At 51.0% G+C, this 24,719-nt stretch overlaps 2 protein-coding genes across 4 annotated transcripts; both read right to left on the bottom strand.

The window, feature by feature from the left end:
- Positions 1-2,142: 2,142 nt before the first annotated feature.
- ZNF689 (zinc finger protein 689) lies at positions 2,143-7,686 on the bottom strand. Its single transcript, XM_036074255.2, has 3 exons — positions 6,930-7,686; positions 6,584-6,697; positions 2,143-5,055 (listed from the first exon to the last, which is right to left on the bottom strand). Exons 1-3 carry the CDS (start codon positions 7,132-7,134, stop codon positions 3,872-3,874), a joined length of 1,503 nt encoding a protein of 500 aa, XP_035930148.1. The 5' UTR covers positions 7,135-7,686; the 3' UTR covers positions 2,143-3,871.
- Positions 7,687-12,944: 5,258 nt separating this feature from the next.
- Positions 12,945-24,719, bottom strand: LOC118524191 (uncharacterized). Of its 3 annotated transcripts, XM_036074253.2 has the most exons (3): positions 15,595-16,100; positions 15,281-15,394; positions 12,945-14,644 (listed from the first exon to the last, which is right to left on the bottom strand). In XM_036074253.2, exons 1-3 carry the CDS (start codon positions 15,788-15,790, stop codon positions 13,431-13,433), a joined length of 1,524 nt encoding a protein of 507 aa, XP_035930146.1. In that variant the 5' UTR covers positions 15,791-16,100; the 3' UTR covers positions 12,945-13,430. The 3 variants fall into 3 exon arrangements, with proteins under 3 accessions (XP_035930146.1, XP_077930719.1, XP_035930147.1); XM_078074593.1 differs by lacking the exons at positions 15,281-15,394; positions 15,595-16,100 and adding an exon at positions 24,555-24,719; XM_036074254.2 differs by lacking the exon at positions 15,281-15,394 and having other exon boundaries at positions 15,595-16,101.

Below are 24,719 nucleotides of genomic sequence, written 5' to 3'. Positions count from 1 at the left end.
CTCTCTCCCTTTCTTTCTCTCTCTCTCCCTTTCTTTCTTTTTCTTTCTTTCTTTCTTTCTTTCTCTCTCTCTCTCTCCCTTTCTTTCTTTCTTTCTTTCCTTTCTCCCTTCCTTCCTTCCTTCCTTTCTTTTCTTTCTTTCTTTCCTCTAGGTTATAGCTTATTAAAGGAAAAGGATACAGATTAAAATCAGCAAAGGAAAAAGGTGCATGGGGCAAAGTCCAGGAGAAACCAGACATGCGCGAACTTACAAACTTCCAGATGTCCTTGTCCAGTGGAGTTGCACAGGGATGCACTTTATTCTCCCAACAATGATTTGTGACAGTATGTGTGAACTGTTGCCAACTGGAGAAACTCACCCAAAGCCTGGTGTCTGGGGTTTTTACTGGGGAGTCAGTTACACAGACATGGAGTACTCACATGACTGATCTCAGCTACTCAGACTCTGTCTCCCAGAGCAAAAACAGGCATTCATCATAAACCACATTGTTAGGATAAACTCATCTGGTCAGACTGGTACAGCATGGCTCGAGGCCTCCAGCATACGAAAACACCCTAATCAGGCAAAATATTACAAGGGCTCAGAATTTATCTCCCAGGAATGAGCCAAGTGCTAGTCCTGAAGATGAGCTTTCTTTGGAATGTTCAGGGTTTGAGCAACGTAGGCCTGCTGAGTTAACCTTTTTCTGTACACGCCTGATCTTCATGAATCCACTGTGAACTACAGTGATGTTTTGGATCTCCAAGAATTAGAATGTGTCTAGATCTAATGTCCAGTAATCCCTGACAACTCTAGTTACTTTCCCTTTTCCTGTATCCTGCCACCCTGGGAAATGGTATATTTGGAAAAGGCTAAAAGGAAGATATACAGCATGTTTTTGCCAACATAACATAGTCCTTCATCAAGGGACTCAACCTTTCCTCACTCAAGAGGCTCTAGGTCTGGAATCGGCTCGTCTAACAATTTGTTGAAGGCAAGGCCTTGCATTTTTGGCATACTCAGCAAGATACAGGGCAATGTGAGAGACACTTGGAAGCGTATCTCCAAACAACTACTTTGTGGGGTTCTCATACACATCACATTGGAATGTATATAAAGTGTTAAGACACAGTACCTGGCCCATCATAAATGCTGTTGCAGTAGGCCAAAGAATACAGTGAATGTAGGCTACTGTTTCAAGAAATTTAGCTGAGGGGCGCCTGGCGGGCTCAGTTAGTAGAGCATGCGACTCTTGATCTTGGGGCTGCGAGTTCGAGCCCCGTGTGGGGTGTAGAGATTACTTAAAAATAAAATCTTAAAAAAAGACAGATTTTAGACTGGCATGTGTGTGTTCCAGACAGGAGAGGGACTCTGAAACCATAAAACTAAGAGGAGAGAAAGAATAACAGATGTAGCAAAGTCCCCGAGAGGGCAGTAGATGAAATCAAGCACAGCCATGTTGGTGAGCATCACGCCTAAGTAAATACTGGTAAATGTGGAGTCAGTGGGGAATGGAATGTTAAGAGTTCCTATTTGAAACCTTGGGTTTTAGTGAAAGAGAAGGTATTCACTGGTTAAGGATGCAGGGAAGACTTAAGTCATACTGAAGGCTCACTGAGGTTGGAGATCAGGAAAGGGTGTGCTGGCTCCTCTCAGCAGCACTGCAATTTTCCCCTCTTCACAGCTCATGGGCAATAAATCCATATTGGGATGGTGGATTAGTTTATTCTTTGGGTTGCAAGTAACAGAAACAAACTACCTGAAACAGAAGGGGGGGGGAACAAATTGGAAGGATACTGGGATCTCCCACTGAAAACAGGGCCAGGATCACAGCTGGTCAGGAATGGACGCTGGGACGGAAGTGCCTTAGGGGACCTAGGAAGTTGTCGATCATCTTGGCCCTCCACTGACTGCACACACACTGGAACTTGGCCTCCAAGTCTTATGAGTTACAATCCAGGCCCAAAGAAAGTTACAAAATTCCTAGATAAAGAGTTGGATCAGCCTGGTGATAAAAGTAGAATAGCCAGCTCTAATACAGAGCTAGGCAGACATTGGAATAGCTCTCTGTTAGGAGAAGGCAGGTCTCCATCAGAACTAAAAATTTTTACCCAGTCAAGGACCTAGACTTATATTTTATAAACAGTGATTCAACAAGGAACATCATTTATCGACATTTTAATGAGACCCAATCTGGTATGACCCCTGTGTTGGGGCAGCTCATCCATTCATCCAAGGAGAAATAGACCAACAGTTACAATGCAACTTGCTAAATACCACAGAGGTAATTACAAACACTGTGTTCCCCAGCTGCTCTCCCACTTTGGGGCTGAGATTGGGAGAGCTGAAGATACAAGCAACAGGGGTAGGAACATGACCCACTCCAGCTGTTGAATAGGAGAGAAGTCATGTTTGAAAATTCCAATTTGGTGCAGCTACCCAAGGCAAAGTGGTAGGCCTTGTTCATTGAATGCAGTAAAGCTTTACTGAGCATCTACGCGGGGGTGGGTGCCAGGGAGGCATATCAAAGATTAAGACACATTGCCGCCACTGCCCTGGGAGCTTCTGTAAGGAAGGCAGGCATGAACACAACTTGATGAGTGTAGACTCCTTCCTGCCCTGTATTCAATTACTTAACTTTCTACCCTCCTTGAATGGCCTCATCTCACTTTATGAAAAATGTTGACTGAGGACTCATGGAAGGTTCTGTGCTGATGTCTCCTTATTCGGCTGAGAATCAGGGAGGAGTGAGGCCCAGTTCTCAAGGATTTTCTAGCCACTGGCTGCCTGGAACTAATCCAAATCCACTGGATGAAGTACAGACTAGTCCCAGTTTTACCTCTTGCTGCTAGACCACAGCTCCCCTCCTTCTCCTTAAAATCAGTCTCCTCCCAAAGCTCACTTTGCCTATGTCCCAGACCCAACTTGAATCAATTTTCCAAACACAGGGGGCAGAAGACTTAGCTTCACAGTACGTGGTTTAAAAAAAAAGGCTTAGGTATGTATGTGTCTACAGCCCAATGGAGCCCTGCTATGGTGTCACCACCCCCAAATTCAGTGCAATCTAGAGCTGTTAAAACAAGTAGAGACCAAGGAGGTGTACCGGGCACACTGTGGTGCTGGCTTATTTTTGCATGACCCTTTAAAAGGGACATTGGAGAGAAAGCACGCGTGGGGACTAAAACCCCGTCTTTAAGGAATGATTGACCAAATAATGCCGTTTAACCTGAAAACATGGGCAAAGCAGCTGTGGTTAAGTTATCTGAAATGCTGTCATGTAGATGAAGTATTACATACTCTGGGCAAGGCTTCTAGGGAAGGAGAAGGTGGTACTTAACCGCCTTCTAAAGATCAGAGCTATCCCACAGTGAAATGACCTGCCTTGTGAGGTAGTGAGCTCCCTGTCAAGGGAGGTTTTAAAGCAAGGGTAAAAAACCACTTGGCAGGAGTGTTGAAAAAAGGGGGCTACACCAGGTTTGTTTAACCCTGGTATGGAGGAAGGGGCAGAGTAGGGCAAGATACCGCCCCCCACAAATGGGATTCTCCGGACTGTATACAAGGGGACAGGTGATCCCTGTATGCACAAACTAGAAAAGCAAACAGCCCCTAAGATAGATGGGAGAACTTTTAGCCCTGATATCCACACACAGAAATTCTTTCAGGATAGGGCAGCCTGGAAAAGAGCCACGCGATGTCCCCTGTCCTAACGGGACTGTCCGTTCTAGACACAACCGGTCCGGCAGCCAGTGTGGTGAAATATACTAAAGTTCAGGTGTCCGCAGCAGGAGACCCGGGTTTTCCTGCGGACTCTGCCTTGTACGACCCGGGGCTTCTCCTTCCCTTCCCTGGACCCCTCCATGAAATGAAGTGAGAATCTACCGTCCTTCCCGTACTAAAGGGCACTGCCCTTCTGGCCGGCGCCCCCTACAGCGGCCCTGGGGCTACAGTTTGGGGCCCTGGGGCTACACTTGTGGACGGCCAGAGACCACCTCTGGCGGAAGCAACGGCCACACTCCAGGCAGGGGAAGGGCTTCTCCCCGGTGTGCAGGAGCTGGTGCTGCGCCAGGTGGCTCCACTGGGCGAAGCGCTTGGAGCACAGGTCGCACGCGTAGGGCCGCTCGCCCGAGTGCACGCGCCGGTGACTGGCCAGGAGCGAGGGGTAGGCGAAGCGGCGGCCGCAGTCGGCGCAGGCGTGCAGCTTCTCCTCGGTGTGCGTGCTGCGGTGGATGGCCAGCGAGCCGCTCCGCCGGAAGGCACGGCCGCAGTCCGGGCACGGGTAGGGCTTCTCGCCCGTGTGCAAGAGCTGGTGCTGGAGCAGCGTGCTGCGCTGGGAGAAGCGGGCCTCGCAGTGCTCGCAGGCGTAGGGGCGCTCCCCGGAGTGCACCCGCCGGTGGCTGACCAGGCGAGAGGACGAGGAGAAGCGCCGCTCGCAGTCCGGACACGGGTAGGGCTTCTCGCCCGTGTGGATGCGCTGGTGGATGACCAGGGCGGTGCGCTGTCGGAAGCGGCGGTTGCATTCCAGGCAGGTGTAGGGCTTCTCGCCCGTGTGCGTGCGCTGGTGGATGGCCAGCAGGGAGGGGTAGGCAAAGCGCCGCCCGCAGCTGGGGCACTGGTGGGGTTTTTCGCCGGTGTGCGTGGTCCGGTGATTGGCCAGGGACCGGCTCCTCCGGAAGCAGCGGCCACAGTCAGGGCAGTGGTAGGGCTTCTCGCCTGTGTGGATGACCTGGTGCTGCGAGAGGTTCTTGCGCTGGGAGAAACGTTTGCCACACTGGTCGCAGACATAGGGACACTCGCCAGAGTGTGCCCGCCGGTGACTGACCAGCAGGGACGGGTAGGAAAAGCGGCGGCCGCAGTCTGGGCAAGGGTAAGGCTTTTTCAGATTCTGGGCACACTTGTGGCTCTCCAGGGCCAGCCGGTCAGGGAAGGTGCAACCACAGTCAGGGCAGATGGGGCCCCCAGAAGTCTGCCTGGGGATCAGGCGGGGTTTGCTGGGCCGCCGGCCTCGCTTGCCCTTTCGGGGCGCCTCCTTAGGTGGGAACACTTCCTTCTCTCCGTTCTTCTTTCTGGTTCTGGTTTCTACAGAAACACAGGGAGATATTAACAAATACTGGGCCCTCCCCTTGCCTATGACAGCGTCACAGGTTAGAAGACAAACAGGCTCAGCCCGTCTTCAGGGAGTGTTAGGGCCACAGACATCCCACTGTGACGCACCACTACAGAAATGTGGAGGGTAGTCCAGCAGTCCCAAGCTCAATCTGGAGAAGTCGGGAAGCGTTTCTTGCAGGTTATGCAGGCTTGAGAAATTAGGAGTTTTTGAAGAGGTAAGTGTTAAGGCAGGAAGTGGAAATACGAGATACAGGCTGGCAGAGACTAGGTCATAAGGCCCTCTAAGCCAGTGGTTCTCAAATTTTATTGTGATCAGAATCATTTGGATGGCTCATTGAAACCGTTTTGGATTCAGCAGGTCTGGGACGGGGCCCAAGAATTTGTATCTGGTTCTTTCCTGAGTGATGCTGCTGCTGGTCTGAGGACCACACTCTCAGAACCAGGGCTGTTCAGGACCATGGACTCTATTTTATCCAATGGGTCTCAAACCTAAACATGCATGCCAATCAACTGGGGCTGTTAAAAAAGAAATACAAGGTCCTAGACATCCATCAGAGTAAATCAATAGTTCTGGGTACAGGAATCTGTATTTTTTTAAAAGATTTTATTCATTTATTTGACGGGGGTGGGGGTGTGGGGGGGAGTGCACAAGCAGAGGCAGCTGCAGGCAGAGGGAGAAGGAGAAGCAGGCTCCCATGGAACAGAAAGCCTGATGCGGGGCTCGATCCCAGAATCCTGGGATCATGACCTGAGCCAAAGGCAAATGCTTAACTCACTGAGCCACCCAGGTGCCCCTAGGAATCTGTATTTTTTTACCGAGTTCCCCAAGTGACTTAGAAATAACTGACAGCCATTGACAACCTGCCATGGCAAAAACTGAAAGGTTTTTAGCAAGGAAGTATCATGGTGAGATCTGAATCTTGGAAAGATAGCCCTGGTCTCAGAGAATCTAGCACAGAAACGGCAGCCCAGACGGTTACATCCACCCCTGTGGGTGGATCTGGGGCTGCTCAACCTGAATGGCATTAATCAGAGCCTTGCTTGATCCTGAGGAGAGCGCAGATTCCTTCACTGATTAGGGGTCACCCCTCCAAAAGGGCAGAAAGAGAGCCCTGCACCCCAGGCAGCTGTTCCCCATGAGATCCCTTCAGCCAAAATCCAGAAACTCAGAGAGGTACCAGGTGTCTCAGTCAGAGTACAGTTCAGAGCAGACTGAGGACAGGGATCCTGGGAAGGAGGCCAAGAGGGGTAGCTCCTTTCAAAAGCTCACAGATTCATTCACACAATAGAGAACTGCGGACCCTTAGTTTGCAAACTGACATGTAAATCACTGTATGGTGGACACACCCAACACCATCAGAGAGACAAGACCCTGAAGCTGTGAAAACAATCACAGTAAATAAAGCATTACAGCATGGGCCATAGGTACCCCTAGCCACCAACACTCTAGACGGAGTCGTTAGAGGCTGCAGGCCCTGCACGGGCATTTTTCACTCACTTCTTTGGACTGTTAACCCCCTTGGGCACTCCTGCGGATCCAGGGCGGCCGGTTCCCAGTCATCGGTATTTCGTTCCAACCAGGAGATGAGGGCTGGTTTGGGACCTGCGCACCCTGGGGAAGGAGAACCAGTCAGACGTCCAGCTCCTAGATAAGGCTGGGTAAAAGATCTACCCGGTGTCACCTGCTGCCAAGCCCCTGTCCTCTTCCCCTGACACAACCGGGTCACGGGCCAGGTCCCCGGACACTCTGGACAAACTGCCGTCGCCCCCCCCACCCCCAGCCCCCCGCCCTGAGCTCCTCCAAGCCTTCGGGCCCCGCGGAGGCGAACTGGGCCGGGCCTCACCGAGCGCGCCCAGGTGGCCGTAGGTCTCCCGCATCACGTCCCGGTACAGGGCCCTCTGCGCGGGCCGCAGACAGCCCCACTCCTCGGGGGAGAAGTACACGGCCACGTCCGCGAACTTCACCGCCCGCGGCCTCCTTCCCCTTCTCCGGCCGGGTCCGGCCTCTCCTGGTCCCCGCGCGGAGAGCGGAGCCGAAGGTGGCGCCATTGGACCCCAGAAGCCGGCGCCACGGCCTTCGCCGTCCCGGCCTGGACCCCCGGCCGACCCCGGGATTTGGGAACCCCCGCCGGGCCGGAGCTGAGCGTGCCTGGGGAGGCCCTGAGGGAATCGGAATCAGCCGCCTTGCGGGACTAACGGAAACCTTTTGCTGTTATTCAGGAAACTCCTGCCCGAACTTGGGTGAAAGGCACCGGAAGATGCCTTCGGGGAAGATGGCGGCGCCGCTACCGCACCGCCTTAGCCTGGAACACAGGCAGCTTCCAGCTATCGATTTTATTGACCGGAGCGCCATGCCGGCTTCCTAACCTCTTTGCCCTCAAGTGTGATGGCGCTGCGATTGGGCTTCACGCCCTTTTTTTCCCCCCATTACACGCGCTCATTGGGCGGCGGCCGAAGATCGGGCGTTCTGATTGGGTACTGGCGAAAGCGGCTTGTTTGAACGAAGCCGACGCAAGCGTAAGGGCAGGAAGCCGACCTTCCGCGCCGGGTGCCTGCGGCCAGATCGGCGGCGGGCGGCGGCGAGCTGGCCAGGCGTCAGTGACGGGCCCCTGCTCTCTGGCGGGCGCTGCCTCGCTGACGGAGGGAAGGATTTGAGTGACGGAGCCGCTCCGACCAACCCGGGGCTGAGATGACCCCGGGTGGCTTTCTCAGAATTGGGACAACTTCCTTGGTGCCCTTTTGGGAGGGAAATTAACGTTGGCGTTTCCTGCGCGCCGGCACTGTTCCCCTCTTAACACATTTCATCTTTTTTTTCTTTGCTGCCGTTGTATGGAGTGATGGTCATCATCCGGTTCCGCTGATAAGGAAACTCTCAGAGGGATACTGCTAGTAAGGGGAAGGAACAAAGATTTAAACCCGGGGCTGACCGGGCCTTTATTCAAACCGCTGAACTCGGCTCCCTTCCCCCGCACTCGCCGAATTCGCTTGTCACAGTCTGAGCTCCTGGCCTCTTCTCAGGTTCAGTCTTCTACACATCTCGCCATACTTTATTTTTACATGACATCTGTCCAATGTACTAAGCGTAGCGCTAGGCAGTTTGGAAATAAGTCATGCACCATGCTCTGAATGGAGTTTATAGCTGAGGGAGGCATATGCATTTACAACTGATAACAGTGCCGCAAGCATGTATGTGAAAGGTATAGGAAAATTGCTGATGGAACCAGTCAGCCCCCACTCCATCGGCCCCCACTCCATCGGCCCCCACTCCTGTGTAAGTGTGCAGACTTTCACCAGCTCAGGGTCATCTCCCAGGGGATCTGAGGGTCGGCAATATGCCATTTGCTACATACTTCAGCTGGTTACATAGATATCTCTCCAACCCATTAATCAAAAATTTTAAAGCACCTGCATTGGGCAAAACGCTACCCCAAAGCCTGCAAGGAGTAAAGACAACATGTCAGGAATTCACAAGATAACATAGGTAGCAAGAGATTCCAAGGAAGATGACTTTGAACAGAGGAAGTAGGAAACACACAACTGCAGTAAACATTGAGTTCTACTCTGTCCCAAGCACAGTGACGGTTTATTGAACAAACTACTGGGGGAGCAGGTGGAATGTCAAGATTGCCAAAATAAGTAAGACAGAGTCCCTCTGAATGACTTCCCAGATTGATGCATCAGGTGGGAAATGAGTTTGGTTTATGAATAGGTAGGATTTAGGGAGGGCAGTGGTGCTCAATGCACATCTGTTGAATAAACAGCTGAATTCCATGGCCATAAAGATCTCTGGTACAAAGCCGGGAATTCAGGAAAGTTCTGAGTGTGGAGAGAATGAGGACACTTTCTGAGGCAGTACAAAATACTGTTAGGGTAAAACTGAAGGATCCAAAGGCTAGGTTGGCACCAAATATTGGATGGCTTCATCCTGCACATTGGGGAGCTCCAAATCAGTCTACAGGAGTGAATTACCTTCCGATGTTTTCGGAAAATTACTCTGGTAGTCTGTTTGCAGGGCAAACTGATAGCTTTGTGTCTATGCTTTCTGCCTATACATAGTTCAGTTTGGAGAAATAAGAAGAACTTAGGCTGCTAAGGGAATACAAAGGCCAATGGACAGCAAACCATCTCATTTGGAAGAAAGTGACTAAACAGAAGGCTGGAAAGGAATCTGTGGACATTTTGCCTAAATGCTAATGATGTACTGTCAATGATGCTGACATTGCCCAGGAAGGATGATTAACTACTGAGGTGAAAAGGTGCTGAGCCCTCTTCCCACATGCAGGAAATGGGAGGGCAGGCTGGGCTGAGGTGCAGCCTAGCCCTTTGGCCCTGGGCTGGGAAGGCCCCATTTGGCCTGGCTTGCCACCATCCTGGTGGGAGCTACTAAGGCAGAACCGAGGAATCAGGCAGAGTCGGAGGCTCTTAACTGCAGGGAAATATTTTGGAGAGAGAAGCGCCCAGGACTTAATGTGAGAGCAGAGGTTCTTGTTCCTTTTCTGTATAAATTCCTGGATCCACATTGGGCACAGGGACAAGCAGGGCTCCTCTTGAAGACTGCCCACCGTAGAGAAGGATGGAGAAGATCTAGGGAGTCTACACACCAAGAGGCCACATAAAGACCAAAGACACCTTGTTTTGGATAAAGGGAAATGGTGTTGAGGGCCAACTAAGTACCAGGTGCCACCTTGTAGGCACATCGATATAGATGATCTCAATTGAAACTCACCTTCCAGGGGCACCGGGCTGGCTCAGTCGGAGGAGTGTGCAACTCTTGATCTCGGGGTCGTGAGTTCGAGCCCCATGTTGGGTGTAGAGATTACTTAAATAAATAAAAACTTAAAGAAAAAAAGAAAAAAGAAACTCACCTTTCAGAGTCCTTAGGAGGACAGTTATCAGACAGTTGAGCAGCTTGCCCAAAACCCGTTAGTAAAGGCAGAGGTGAGATTTGAACCTAGAATGTCCTCTGCATTCCACTGGCGGCTCTAAGCTGGGTGCAAGGCTTTGAGATTAATTTCTCCTTGTTTCATGCTCAGTGAGAGGGAAGTAACTGGCAGTGCAACCTTCGATTACAGCACACACGGACTTCACCTTATAGACTAACTGGAACCCAACCTTTGCCTCAAATGTCATTGAACCATGAACCCAGACTCAGACTCCAGCAAGCAGTGTTAGTCCTGGGAGAAAGTCATGCCATGAATAATGAAGGAATCTCACCTTTTCTTTTTCTTTTTTTTTAAAGATTTTATTTATTTATGAGAGTGAGAGAGAGAAAGCACACAGAGAGAGGGAGAAGCAGACTCCCTGCTGAGCAGAGAGCACAACATGCGGCTTGATCCCAAGGACCCTGAGATCATGACCTGAGCTGACATCAAGAGTCAGACACTTAACTGAGTGAGCCGCCCAGGCGCCCCTTGGCTTCTCCATGTTTGCCCAACGGACCCCCTGGCAGGCTTTCAGGGCAAACGTTCTCTGGGAGCTTTCCCCACGCTCGGTGCCATCAGAGTGGATGTGCCCGTGGCTGAGCAGGAGGGAGGAGCAGGAGAAGCAGATACCACATTCTGGGCAGGGGTAGTTGCCTGGGTATGTGTGTGTGTACCTGTGAATGGCCTAAGGTGCCTGTGGCAGAAGCACCACGAACAGCCCCAGCACCGCTAGGGCCTCTGTCACGTGTGGATAAGCTGGTGCTGGAGCTTTTCAGAAAGAGCACCCCATCCCTTCTCACCGCAGGCCTCCAGAACTGTAGAGGGTTTTCATAAAGAAGGGCTGAATTTTTTTCAGAGGGAAGCTGGCACGTCTCCCTGGTTCAAGACCTTACATATGGACATTTCAGTGGAAACATTTCTCAAAAAAACAAAACAAAACAAAAAAACCCACACCTCAGTGCCTTTGGAGCACACAAAAACACCTGTTTTCATCCTAAATGAAAGGTGGCAGTTATTAAATTCTACAGAGGGCTCTAGGCAGCTTCCCATGGCAGGTATGCCCTGAGAAACGGGGGCAGGCCAGTGAACCAAGTGCACTTCCGGCCTCAGAAATGCACCATGCCTACTCTCTAGGCTTAAGTTAATTAGAAGGAAAAACTCACTTCCTTGGGCACACTAGCCACATTTCAAGTGCTAAATGGCCCCATGTGGCTAGTGCCTTCGGTGTTCGACAGCGCAGGTAGAACATTCCCATAACTGAGGCAAGTTCCATTGGAAGCAATAATCTAAGTACCTAGAGGAAAGAAGGCAAAAGACCTCAAACCCCAACTGCTGCCTCGTCCCAACCTCTAGTTGGGGCCAGAGGGACCCGCTACCGTTGAACGCAAGGAAGCCTCCAGGTCTGGGAAAGAGAATTTTAGAAGAGAAGGTTCATCGGATTCTTAGGAACTGGGGTCCTTAAAGAGAAGGGTGCGGTGTAGGTGTGGCTGCGGGAAGAAAGGGCCTGCCCTGGCTCGCTCCCAAGAGAGCCTGCAGTCCGCCTCAGCCCCACTTTCCGGACCTAGCCCGGATCCTGGGTGCCTCGTCCCCTCCTGCAGACGTTTGGTCTCCAGGCTCCACGCTTCCTTCTTCCATTTCCAGGAGACGAAGGCGGCTTTGGGGCCTGCGAATCCTAAGGAGAAGAGGCCAACAACAGGCGGGGTGCGAGGATGGAGCCTAGACAAGGCGCTTCCTCTGCAGGGGTGGGTACAGCCTCCTGAACCCGAGCGGAGAAGACCCTCCCCAACAACACAGGCGCATCCGGACCGATGCCGAATGGTACCCCTTTTCGCTAAAATGCGGAGAAGGGGAGCGCTGGGACCCTTCGATCATGCCCAGGTGGTCCGGGGTCAGGCGCATCACGTCCCTGCGGAGCGCCCAGTGCGTGGCACCAGGTCCGCAAACCCTTCGCCCTCAAGGATAATGGCAGCACCCGGCTTCACGCCCTTCTCCCTCCCGTGCACGGCCATTGGGTGGCGCGGGGCCGGAAGCCAGGAGCCGCGTTCTGATTGGGTCTCGGCGAACCACTCGGTTGCCGGGAAGCGGGCGGCCGCGTGCGAGCCGGCCTTCCTCCCGGAGCCCCAGCGAACCCCGGGCGCTCCCCGGCCGAGCACCTGCTCCGTGCCCCGCGCCGTGCCGGGCAGCGCGTGCGAAGGGACGGGGCGGCGCAGCCCGGCTGCCCGAGGGCCCACAGCAGCGCTCCTCCTCCCGGGCCCGCTCGGCCCCGGTCTCGCCAGAGCCCCGCCTGCGTCGCTGCGGGGGCTCCCTGCCGCCTTCGCGCTCAGACTCGAACGACGCTCCCGCTTGCACTGAGCGCCAACTTGGGTTGAGCACAGCGCTGGGAGCTGGGTCAGGAGCCGGGACCTAAACAAAGTGTGCCCGGCCATGGAGGTTCCATGGCGCTCCACAGCCTTCCAGATTCTCAGGTCTCCGCTGGGTTGGACCCACGGTTTAGTCGCTGAGCACCTGCAGCTCTGCGTGTCTGGTGACGATTAAACGTGGCATCTCCAGACATCATGCGGGGGACTGGAATGAGGAATGAACTCTAAGGGTGCCCGCTCTCAGCGGTGCTTACAACCTGGTGAGACAGAGACCTAATACATAAGCAAAGGTCTGGGTGCCTAAGCCATAGTGACACACTGCAGGGAATTATGAGACAGTCTCTCATCTCTGAATTGAGCACAGGAAAAGATAAGCATTGTGAATCACTTAAGGAAAAAATAAGGCAATAATAGTTTCTAACTTGCTAAGACATGTAAAAGAGCTAGAAAATTCACATTAAAAGTTGTTGTTTTCAGCAGGGGTGATTGGGTAAGGCTGTCCTCAATATTCAAGAAACTACTGTAACGTGCGAAGCTTGGAAGGATATACACAAGTGAGAAATATTGTACTAGACAGTTTTGACTGAATATATATTATTTAATCCTACAACCACCTCGGGGGCAGTATTAATGTACTCATTTTATAGTCAGATGTTGATGACGCAAGGGATGAGCCAAGATTGAACATGGGATAAACTGGTTCAAAGCCTATAATCCTCCTCTTACATTACGGCTCCTGGTCCAAGGAGGTTTGTTCTCCTGAGATCTAGAGTCAGGGCAAACCGGAGCTGAAAGGTCAGAGGTCAGCAGTCCGGGCTGGGAGCAGACTGAAGGAGTCTCATGCTTTTCCTGACAGGTTCTTCACTCCGGATGTCCTGCCTCTCAGCTCCCAGGTCTCTCATAGATTCCAGATGTGGCTCAGCCCCCACCATCTCCATTTCGCCTGATTCCCTTTTTCTCCCCTCTCCTATCCCTTGCCCTCTGTGCACCTCCTTTCCAACCCTTGATGAGGGAGAACCTTAAAACATTTGTTCCTTCCCACTGCTTTACTCAGACACTCGCACTACTGGAACATATCAGGAAAAAGTCGGAAGTGTACGGATGGTTCCTGACCCTCAGGGACACAAGCCTGGGCTGGGGGTGGTAACAGAGGTCTGTCACCCCTCTGACTTGTCCCGCCTGCACGATGGATCCATCGGTGGGCTTCCAGGGCACTCTTTCGTTTAAAGGTTTTCCCACACTGGGAACAAGGGAAGGGCCTCTCAACAGAATGCATGCGTCTGTGGCTGTTGAGGACGCAGGAAGAGGTAAACTGGTGCCCACACTCGGGGCAGGAGTAGGGCTTCTCCCCTGTATGTGTGCGTCTGTGGATAGCCAGCGAGCCGCTTTGCCGGAAGCAGCGGCCACAGTCGGGGCACGCATAGGGCTTCTCCCCTGTGTGAATGAGCTGATGCTGGAGCAGGTTATTTTGCTGGGCAAAGCGGGCACTGCAGTGGGGACAAGGGTAGGGGCGCTCACCAGAGTGGACCCGTTGGTGATTGGTCAGGAGGGAGGGGTAGGCAAAGCCCCGACCACAGTCAGAACAGATATGGGGCTTCTTCCTAGTGTGGGTGCGCTGGTGGATAGCCAAGAGGGAAGGGTGTGTAAAGTGGCGTCCACACTCGGCGCACACGTACGGCTTCTCCCCACCGTGTCTGTGTCTATGGATGGCCAGCGCCCCAGTCTGGCGGAAGCAGCGGCCGCAGTCTGGACATGAATACGGCTTGTCCCCTGTATGAAGCAGCTGGTGCTGGACGAGGTGAGCCCTCTGGGAGAACTGAACCCCACAAGGTCCACAGACATATGGACGGTCTCCAGAGTGGATTCGCCGATGCCTGACCAGCATGGAGGGGTAGGCAAAGAGCCTCCCACAGTCTGGGCAGGAGAAGGGCTTCTCCCCTGTATGTATGCGCATGTGGACCGCCAGGTTGCCTCTTTGGCGGAAGCAACGTCCACACTGGCCACAGGGAAAGGGCCGCTCCCCCGAGTGGACCCGCTGGTGGCTGGCTAGGAGGGAGGGGTAGCTGAAAGAACGGTTGCATTCCAGGCAGGGGTAGGGCCTCTTGGGAGTCTGGGTGCACGGCTGCCCCGTGTGTGCGGACAGCTGAGGCAATGGATGGCTAAAGTCCCTGAAACCAGGAACCAGCCTGGCCTCCACCGGTGGCGCGTTCCTCACTGGGGCATCCTCAAGCTCCTCGGACCCGATTTTGCTGCTGGGTTCGTTCTTTTTCTTGCTTTCTAAAGAGACAAGAGAATTGAAACAGAATTGTTGAGTGCTTGTACGATCATGCCTGTGTTTTCCCTCTGTTCTAGACCCTGTTACGGAGCCCCCCAGGCTCATCTCAGGCAGCAGTTCCCCATTCCATGGCCGCCAGGCCCTTTTGTCCCCCCTCATGTAGGGCTTGGAAAACGGCAGTTTGTCACAAGGTGAGGGATCCTACTGCCTGTTGGAAACAAGCAATCACCTGCTGTGTTAAAGGCCCTAAATGCGGGCATTTCAGCAGGGACGGAGATTTCTCCAGGCACTGGAATGGACTGCGGGTCAGTGTATATAAAACCACAGTCACCACCCGCGCCAAAATTACCGGGGTCACTAAGTGAACGTCTGGCCCCTTTCTGAGGCATGCAGACACTCTGGGAACATGAGAGAGCAAGGCTCAGTAAATTTCTAACCCGAACTTCTCCTCCCCCAAACTCGCTGTCCTTGACCCAAGGTCTGAGAAAGGGAACTTTGGAAGAGAAGGCTCAGAGGATTCCCACCAACTGGGCTCTGGAAGAGAGGCTGTGTGTGGGAAGGAGGCTGCGGGAAGGAAGGGCCTGCCCTGGCTCGCTCCCATGAGAGCCTGCAGTCCGGCTCAGCCCCACCTTCCTCACCTAGCCCAGATCCTGGGTGCCTGGCCCCCTCCTCGGGATCCTCGGCCTCCGGGCTCCACACCTCCTTCTTTCTCTCCAGCCAGGAGATGAGGGCCGGTTTGGGGCCTGCGAATCCTAAGGGAGGAGAGGCCGACAGCGGACAGGGTAAGAGGATGGAGCCTGGACAGGGCGCTTCCTCCGCAGGGGTGAGTACAGCCTTCTGAACCCGAGCGGAGAAGACCCTCCCCAACAACAGACACTCGGGCGCGTTCGGACCCGAAATCTAAAAATCTCCGTGTCACAAAAAGAGAAAGAAGGGGTGGGCCGGGCCTCACCGAGCGCGCCCAGGTGGCCGTAGGTCTCCCGCATCACGTCCCGGTACAGGGCCCTCTGCGCGGGCCGCAGACAGCCCCACTCCTCGGGGGAGAAGTACACGGCCACGTCCGCGAAGCTCACGGCGCCCGGCCTCCCTCGCCCCGACTGGGTCTCCCCCTGCCCGCCGGCGAGGCGCGGGGCCCGAGGCGGCGCCATGGGTCCAGAACCGCCCCCACCCCCACCCCACCCCCGCGGTTCGTCGGCGGGTCCGGGGTTCTAGACGCGGCGGGGCCGAACCCGGCCGCTGCTCGGGTTCAGAGGGCCTCCCAGGAGGCCCGAAGGGCACCGGGACCAGCCTCTCGTGGGGCCAGTGCAAACCCCTCCGGAGTTATTCTTACGGGTCCTGCAAGGACCTGGGTTAGAGCACCGGAGGATGCCTGCTGCCACGGTGGAAGCACCGGAGACGCTCGGCCGCACCGGGGCTGGAAACCCTTCGCCCTCAAGGATAATGGCAGCACCCGGCTTCACGCCCTTCTCCCTCCCGTGCACGGCCATTGGGTGGCGCGGGGCCGGAAGCCAGGAGCCGCATTCTGATTGGGTCTCGGCGAACCACTCGGTTGCCGGGAAGCGGGCGGCCGCGTGCGAGCCGGCCTTCCTCCCGGAGCCCCGGCGAACCCCGGGCGCTCCCCGGCCGAGCACCTGCTCCGTGCCTCGCGCCGTGCCGGGCGGCGCGTGCGAAGGGACGGGGCGGCGCAGCCCGGCTGCCCGAGGGCCCACAGCAGCGCTCCTCCTCCCGGGCCCGCTCGGCCCCGGTCTCGCCAGAGCCCCGCCTGCGTCGCTGCGGGGGCTCCCTGCCGCCTTCGCGCTCAGACTCGAACGACGCTCCCGCTTGCACTGAGCGCGAACTCGTGTTGAGCACAGCGCTGGGAGCTGGGCCAGGAGCCGGGACCTAAACAAAGTGTGCCCGGCCATGGAGGTTCCATGGCGCTCCACAGCCTTCCAGATTCTCAGGTCTCCGCTGGGTTGGACCCAAGGTTCAGTCGCTGAGCACCTGCAGCTCTGCGTGTCTGGTGACGATTAAACGTGGCATCTCCAGACATCATGCGGGGGACTGGAATGAGGAATGAACTCTAAGGGTGCCCGCTCTCAGCGGTGCTTACAACCCCTTAAGGCAGACACACAAATATACAAAGGTCTGGGTGCCTCAAGGGCTGGAAAAGCCCCGGATCGGAGCCAGCAGTCCCAAGGTAATAAAGACATCATAATGCAGTGCAGACTTCACTCCTAGCTTAGTATGACTTCTAGAAGCATCTGAAGGCAGGCCAGTCGGCCTCTTGAATATTTCACTTCGGGTGACGCCCTTTTCCCAACATATTGGTAAACCTGTGAAGATTCACACGGGATCTACCATTGAGAAAGCCACAGTGGTAGCCCTGACTCACTCCAGGGAATTATAAGACAGTCTCTCAGCGGAGTTGAGAAAGACAGAAAAAGACAGGCATTGTGAATCAATTAGGAAGAAGAAAGAAAGAAAAAAGGCAAATAGCTCCTCACTGACTGAAACCTGGAGAAAGACCTAGAGAAATTACATTAAAAGCAGTTGTTTAGGGGCGCCTGGGGGGCTCCATCAGTTAAGCGTCTGACTCTTGGTTTTTGGCTCAGGTCCTGATCCCAGGGTGGTGGGACTGAGCCCCGTGTGGGGCTCCCCGCTTAGCCGGGAGTCTGCTTCTCCCCCTCTGCCCCTCCCTATGCTCGAGCACATCCTCCCGCATTCTCCCTCTAAAATAAATAAATCTTTTTTTTTTTTAAAGCAGTTGTTTAAAACAGGGATGATTACATAAAGCTGTTCAATATTCAAAAAAGCTGCGCTGTTCTCCAAACCATTAGAAGGCCTAGTACAAACAAAACAAAACTAACAAAACAAAACAAAACAAAACAACAAAAAGAATAAAAAAAGAACAAGTGCTGGCCCTGATGTGGAGTAACTAGGATCCTGTGCACTGTGGGTGGAGATGTAAAATGGTGCAGCTACAATGGAAAACTGTATGATAGGTTCTTAAAAAATTAAAAATTACTTTATGACCCAGCAATTCCACTTCAGGTATGTGCCCCACGAATTCAAAGTATGGCCTTGAAGAGCTATTTGTCTACACATGTTTATAGCAGCAAATTCACAACAGTCAAGAGATGGAAGGAACCCAAGTGTCTGTGGACCGATGAATGGGGAAACAAAATGTGGTAGATAACATGCTATGGAATACCATCCAGCTGAAAAAGGAAGGAAATTCTGACACATGCTACAACTTGGACTGAACTTGAGGACATTAAGGGCGCCTTGGTGGCTCAGTCATTCAACGTCTGCCTTCGGCTCAGGTCATGATCCTGGGGTCCTGGGATCGAGCCCCACATTGGGCTCCCTGCTTCTCCCTCTCCCACTCCCTCTGCTTTGTGTTCCCTCTCTCGCTGTGTCTCTGTCAAATAAATAAAATCTTAAAAAAAATAAACTTGATGACATTATACAAAGTGAAATAAGCCATACTGTATGATTTCACTTATATGAGGTATCTTCTATAGAATCAAATTCACAGAAGCAGGAGGTTGGGTGATTGGCACAGACTGAGGTGAGGGGGGGGAAGGGGGTTATTTAATGAATATAGAGTTTCAGTTTTGCAAGAGGAGAAAGGTCTGGAGATTGGTTGCCCAACAATGCGAGTGTACACTTAAAAAATGGTTAAGATGGTAAATTTTATGTTGTGTGTATTTTACCACAAATAAAAATAAAAATACTTAACCAAATCCACTAGCAGACCAAATCAAGCAATGTATAAAAAAGATTATATACCAGAATTGCAGAGAACTAACCCAGAAATGTAAAGTTGGTTTAACATCTGAAAATCAATTAATATAATACATCATATATCAATAAAGACAAAACCCACATGATCATCTTAACGGAAGTGCAAAAAGCACTTGATAATATCCAACACCCCTTCATGATAAAACCACTCAAAAACTAGGACTCAAAGAAAATGTCCTCCACCTGATGAAAGACTGAATGCTTTCCCCCTAAGATCAGGAACAAGACAAGGAAGTCCACTCTTGCCACTTCTATTCTATTCTACTCACCACTGTTATTCTAATCACTTCTATTCTCTTACATTGTACTGTTCTAGCCAGAGCAATTAGGCAAGAAAATAAAATAAGCATCCAGATTAGAAAGATGTAAGACTATCTGTAGATGACATGATATACAAACTCTTGAGGAATTCATTGAAAAACCCATTAGTACTGGGGCGTCTGGCCAGCTCAGTCAGTAGAGCATATGACTCTTTATCTCGAAGTCATTTGTTCAAGCCCCACATTGGGTGTAAAGCTCACTTTGAGAAAGGAAAAGAAAAAAAAAAAGACCTTAGTACAGCCATTTTATAAGACTGTCAATTTCTTTTTTCTTTTAAGATTTTATTTATTTATTTGACGGAGAGAAACACAGCGAGAGAGGGAACACAAGCGGGGGCGGGGGAGTGGGAGAGGGAGAAGCAGGCTCCCGGCTGAGCAGGGAGCCCGATGTGGGGCTCAATCCCAGGACGCTGGGATCATGACCTGAGCCAAAGCAGACTCTTAACGAGTGAGGCACCCAGGCGCCCCAAGACTGTCAATTTCTTAACAAAACTAAAAATACTCTAAGCATATGATCCAGCAATTATGCTCCTTGGTATTTACCCAAATAAGTTGATAACTTACGTCCACACCAAAACCTGCACACAGATGTGTATGGCAACTTTATTCATAACTGCCAAAGCCTGGAAGCAACCAAGATGTCCTTTAGTAGGTGAATGGATAAATAACCTGTGGTACATTCATACAGTGAAATATTAGCACTAAAAAGACATAAGCTATTAAGCCATGAAAAGATATGTAGTAGCCTTAAATGATTATTATTAAGAGAAAGAACACAATCTGAAAAAGCCATATACTGTATGATTCCAACTATATTACATTCTGGAAAAGGCAAAACCTTGGAGACAGTAAAAAGACCAGTGGTTGCCAGGGTTTGGGAAGAAGGAATGTATAGGTGAAGCATAGAAGATTTTTAGGGTAATGATACTATAATAATTGGTGGATACATGTCATTATGCCTCTACCAAAACCCATAGAATGTACAAAACCAAAACTGAACCCTAATTTAAACTGTGGACTTTGGGTGATAATGATATATCAATGTAGATTCATAGGCTATAACAAATGTACCAATCTGGTATGCGATGCTGATAGTAGCAAGGCTGAGATAGGGGTAGAGGGATATGGGAACTCTCGGTACTTTCAACTTAACCCTAAATTACTTTAAAAAATAAAATATATTAAAAATGTTTTAAAAATGATTCATGGAACAACATGGATGAACCTTCAAAACAGTATGCCAGGTGAAAAAAAGCCAGATACAAAAGACCACATATCTTATGATTACAATTATATGAAATGTCCAGAATGGCAAATCAGTAGACAGAAAGTAGATTAGTGGTTTCCAGGGGCTGAAGGGGGTGGAGAACAGGGTCGTGATGACTAAAGGGTTTCTTTCCGGGGTGATGAAAACATTCTGGAGTTAGATTGTAGTGATGGTTGTACAACTCTCTGAATATATTAAAAATCACTGAATTGTTTACTTTAAAGGGACGAAGTTTATGGTGTGTTAATTATATCTCAATAAAGCTGTTTAAAAAAAAACCCAACTATGTTGTAGTCTTAGACAAGGAAAGATGGTTATGTAAATTGTTTAAAAAAAAAACAAAACAAAAAACCCCAAGGCTTCCAGGAGGCATTCTAGAACAGTCCCTCCCTAAGTCTCAGCCCCGCCACTTTACCCCCTCTGTCCCCCATCCCCTCTAGGCCTTTTGCACGTCTGGGTGGTTTCCGTGGCTGCAGCTGTCGCCCGAGAACTGGTTTAGATACATTGTGAAAAATGAATGAGTGGGCAGCAAAAATGGGCAGAGCGAGCGCCCCCACGCGGCCTTAGGTCTCCGGCATCCCATCCGGCACAAGACCTTCTGAGCCTCGGATTTCTCCATTCCCCCAGGAAAAAATACACGACCACCGCGGCAAGCCTCCTCGGCTCCGGTCCAGGTTCTGCGCTCCAGATGGGGAGCGGGGCTGGAGGCGGCGCTTTGGACTCTTCCAGTCCCCAGATCCTGGATGCTCCAACCCCAGGGTCACTGTCTTTTCCGGGCTGAGGAGACACTGCCCCACTGGGCCCGGCGTCTGAGCTGGCCCGGACGTGGGGCCAAGCTCCGGCTGCAACGGAGGAATCACGGCATCGTGGGTCACTCTGGTACTCAGAGTGGACAATGGGACCGGAAAATGCCCCAAGAGAATATGGCGGCAACCTGCCTTCACAACCGTCATTCAGATGCACTCGGAAGCTTGTTATTCGTTCCGGTTGACCTTATCTGTCAAGTGTCAGCTCCGAACACTCAGCTCCTACAATTCCTAAGCCCGTATTGGCGCTGGCGGAGATTGGCTAGAGGACGTTGCTTCTGGCAGCGCCCAGTGATTGGACCACTCCATCACTGAAATAACTAGGTCTGCGCTGGTTGGTCCCTGGGGCCAGACTCTAGGACGCTGTTGCTAGGTAACGCCCGGCAGGGGGCCGGCTCACACGCGCAGGACCTGGCGCCCCGACGAGGTTACTGTGTAGTGAGCCCGCACTGGTCAGAGTCCTCTGCCCGATTCTACCTCGGCTCCTGTTCCGCTGACCCCCAGGCCTCCGGGAGCGCTTCCCGGCTGCAAAATGAACCGCGTTCCTGTCCCGAGAGAAGCCAATTCTAGGGAAATTTATGGAATTTCTTCATTATCTATGGAAATTTATGGGATTTACGGAATTTCTTCATTATCCCAGGTACGCAACAGCCTTCTTGTGAATCATCTAATTCTGAGCAACGCTCCTCGTGAGGGTAGGGAGTGTGGTCCCTGTTTAAGAATAAGAACATTGAGACTGGCTCGCTGGTACTCGGGGCTATCTGACTCCAAGTCCAGTGCTCGTTCTACTGATACAATCACTAGAACTTTCCGTCCTGAGCCATCTCAGCCCTTGAGCAGCTCACACACACTCCTGGGATAGAAGTCCTGGCCACCAGTTGCACTGCAGTGGCTTACAGAAGCGCCCTCTTCCCTTTTACCCACCGCTCTGCAGGCTGAGTGGGCAAAGGCAGAATCTTATTCTTTGTTGTTCCTAAACATCTAATAACTGTAGTGTAATAACAAAACAACAACGCGCACAATGTGCCAGGAACTGCAGAAACACTTCAATACGTTATCTCATTTAGTCCTTGAAACAACCCCATGAGGCTGATCATTTCACTTTCTGAGTGGGGGCACTCAAACTCAGTCCAGTAAGATACCCTCCTCTGTAACACTGCTAAATTAAGGAGCCAGCATTAGAATCCAATGTATCCGACTTTGAAGCCCATTTATCCTAACCACTGTGCTACACAGCTACGCCTAAGCACAGCAATTGTTCAAAAATATCAAAGGAATTGGGGCGCCCGGATGACTTGGTTAAGCATCCGACTCTTGGTTTCAGCTCAGCTCATGATCTCAGGGTTGTGAGATCAAGTCCCGCATCAGGCACTGGGCTCAGTGAGGAGTCAGCTTGAGGTTCTTTCCCCCTTCTTTTCCCTCCCCCTCTTCTCCTCCCCGTGCTCACGCTCTCTCTCTCTCTCAAATAAATAAATAAAACATCTTTTTTTAAAAAATCAAAGGAAGGAAACATTTTTTTCTTTGCTTTCCCCTTGCTCCTGTGCCCTACCCCCATCTACAAAAGAGATGGTCCTTCTACTTCGAGAGGTTTGCAATGGACCCTCAGTCTGTAGTTCACTCCCATTACAGATATAAGACACAGGACCTGTGATGGGCTAATTCAGCGGGAAGAGCTCAGGAGAAAGGAACCTCTCTTGAGCCCTGGCTCCACCTTTTGGCAGCTGGTTAATGTAAGCAAGTTACTTTACCTTGCCAGTGTAGGTTTCTTTAAGACTGGGGTCATATCATCTGTCTCACAGACATGTCATTGAGGTTTAAATAAGTTAACTGGGTAAAGTTTGGGGTCTGGTAGGCAGTTAATTCAAGAGAATTATTATCTGAGGGAGATGGAATTTGCCAACAAGAGAGATGCTTCCTACCATGTTCTACTATCTTGAAGCAGTGAGAAATGTCATAAGTTTATATTTTTTATTCTTGGAGAAGCCTTGAAGGTTGGGGGTATGGTCTTTGTCCCATCTTCTTCAGAGTCCCATCCCTTAGCTATTCAAGTATCTCCCAAACTCATATCCTTGATGTCCCCCTCACTCTCCCAGACTCAACGAACCTAGACTTCTGGAAGATATCTGGATAGTGCTTAATGCCCTCAGGTGAGTCTGGATCTAAGAACTGAGACCCCAGTTCTTTTTGCTACTTCTTAACATGTTTCTGGATTTTTTTTCTATTACTGAGGGTGATTCTGTTGATGCTTAATCAGAGCTAATACATGGAAAAATACTTCAGACCCTTGGGAAAGGTGTGAGGTCACTCCCCACTTACTCATTCAGGTGATGTCCTTGTAAGAGCTAAAAAGGGCCCAGCACTTCCTGTACCAGTAGTGAGATATTTCTGGGCACTGCTTCTGTGGCTAATCAGTTCCTAGGCCCTAGAGAAGCAACAGTCACACCCAGGAAAGAGGCAAGGCCATGCACCTTGGTGCAAATCCAAGGTAGAGAGTTTCCAGAAGGCCCAGTTACAGTCAAGGTAGCATATCTGGTTCCAGGGTTTATAGTGGGGGATTAACACAGATGGATGCGGACTGTAGGTTCTAAGATGTCAGAGCATCATGAATGCCAGGCCACGGTCCTCAGTCTCAGGGTAAGGCACCTGCTCTGGCCCTAATATTTCTACCTCCCAAGTTTTGGCTTTTGGTCCCTTCCTTCTGCATCTCCTTATTTTTCCAGCAGAAAATAAGGAGAATCTCAGAACTTAGTCTGTAACCACTTTTGGTCCATGGAGGCAGTGGGCAAATCCAAACACTTGAGTCAGAGCTCCCCTGGATAGTTGATTAAGAGAGGTGCCCAAGTCCCCACAGTTGGCTCACAGTCCTATAGAATCCTGGGACCACTGATCCCTCACCAAGAGCCCATCTTGTCGATGAGGATTGATAGAATACCTCAGTGAGGGCATTATTCTCCACCTGTGAAGGTAGACTCCCCCCAACACTCCTTTCCAATAACAGGAACCCTCTAGGGACCTTCTAGGATTAGCTCAGGAAAAGACAAAGGTCCTGAGATCCTCACCCTATAGAGAAACTACTTCAATACTCTTTCCATTTTAGGTTTCTAAAGGCCCAAGATTAGTAACACATGAGTGTTCAGAAAAGTGTAGCTGGAAACCTGAAAAAAAAAAACCCCACTAGATTTTAACCTCTTTTTAGTGAGTGGCATACTAAAATCCTGATCTTCACCTTGAAGTGATCATGAACATCAACTGACCTCATACAACTCTCCCACCCCAACCAAAGAAAATGTACCCTGAACTCCAACACTTAATTCATTTTTGGGACCCTTTCCAAAGAGTTTGTTTCCTTGTGAATTCCCATTTATAAAGCACTCTGATCCTATGCTCCCCATTAGCAAGGGACTAAAATTCTCTGCCTTAGTTTTCTTACCTATTAAACATGGATAATCATTTCTTTTCCTTATGGATGTTGTGAAGGTTAAATGAGATAATGTAATTAAAGATTCTCTTTAGGAACACTGAGGTTCAGGACCTGAGTTCAGTAAGTGCTGAAGAAAATTTATTTCTCTTCCCCAGTTCCACATCAGGACTCCCTCTCTCTATCTCATTTATTGGAGAAAAGATGTGTGGAGAAAGAATAGTCAAGGGTTATTTTTAGAAACTTATTGTTATATTCCCCAAAACTAGAAGCAGCTTGGTACCACTTGTAATCTGAGAAAATGGAACTAACCTAGAAAAGGTACTGAAATTGCACCAGATAGTTCCTTTAGAAGGAGATCTTTGTGAGGGATGGGTCCTTGAGGCTTTCCAAGAAGTCTGACTTCAGGCATACATTGATCCCCTCAACTCAACAGACTTCTCTGGGATGTGCCTTGTCTTTGGGATCTGGAGCTTC

The sequence above is a fragment of the Halichoerus grypus genome, chromosome 6, assembly GCF_964656455.1.
Source record: "Halichoerus grypus chromosome 6, mHalGry1.hap1.1, whole genome shotgun sequence".
Taxonomy (NCBI): Eukaryota; Metazoa; Chordata; class Mammalia; order Carnivora; family Phocidae; genus Halichoerus; species Halichoerus grypus.
Note: the sequence above shows the minus strand (reverse complement) of the source record. Positions and strands in the feature narration are given on the sequence as shown.

Bases quoted from the DNA above. Each gene is read 5' to 3' on its own strand.
- ZNF689 (XM_036074255.2), bottom strand. From the start codon at position 7,134: ATGGCGCCACCTTCGGCTCCGCTCTCCGCGCGGGGACCAGGAGAGGCC. The intron at 6,698-6,929 runs GTGAGGCCCGGC...CTCCTTCCCCAG, and splicing joins CGGCCACCTGGGCGCGCTCG to GGTGCGCAGGTCCCAAACCA. The intron at 5,056-6,583 runs GTGAGTGAAAAA...GTGTTTCTGTAG, and splicing joins GGGGTTAACAGTCCAAAGAA to AAACCAGAACCAGAAAGAAG.
- LOC118524191 (XM_036074253.2), bottom strand. From the start codon at position 15,790: ATGGCGCCGCCTCGGGCCCCGCGCCTCGCCGGCGGGCAGGGGGAGACC. The intron at 15,395-15,594 runs GTGAGGCCCGGC...CTCCTCCCTTAG, and splicing joins CGGCCACCTGGGCGCGCTCG to GATTCGCAGGCCCCAAACCG. The intron at 14,645-15,280 runs GTGAGGAAGGTG...TTGTCTCTTTAG, and splicing joins GCACCCAGGATCTGGGCTAG to AAAGCAAGAAAAAGAACGAA.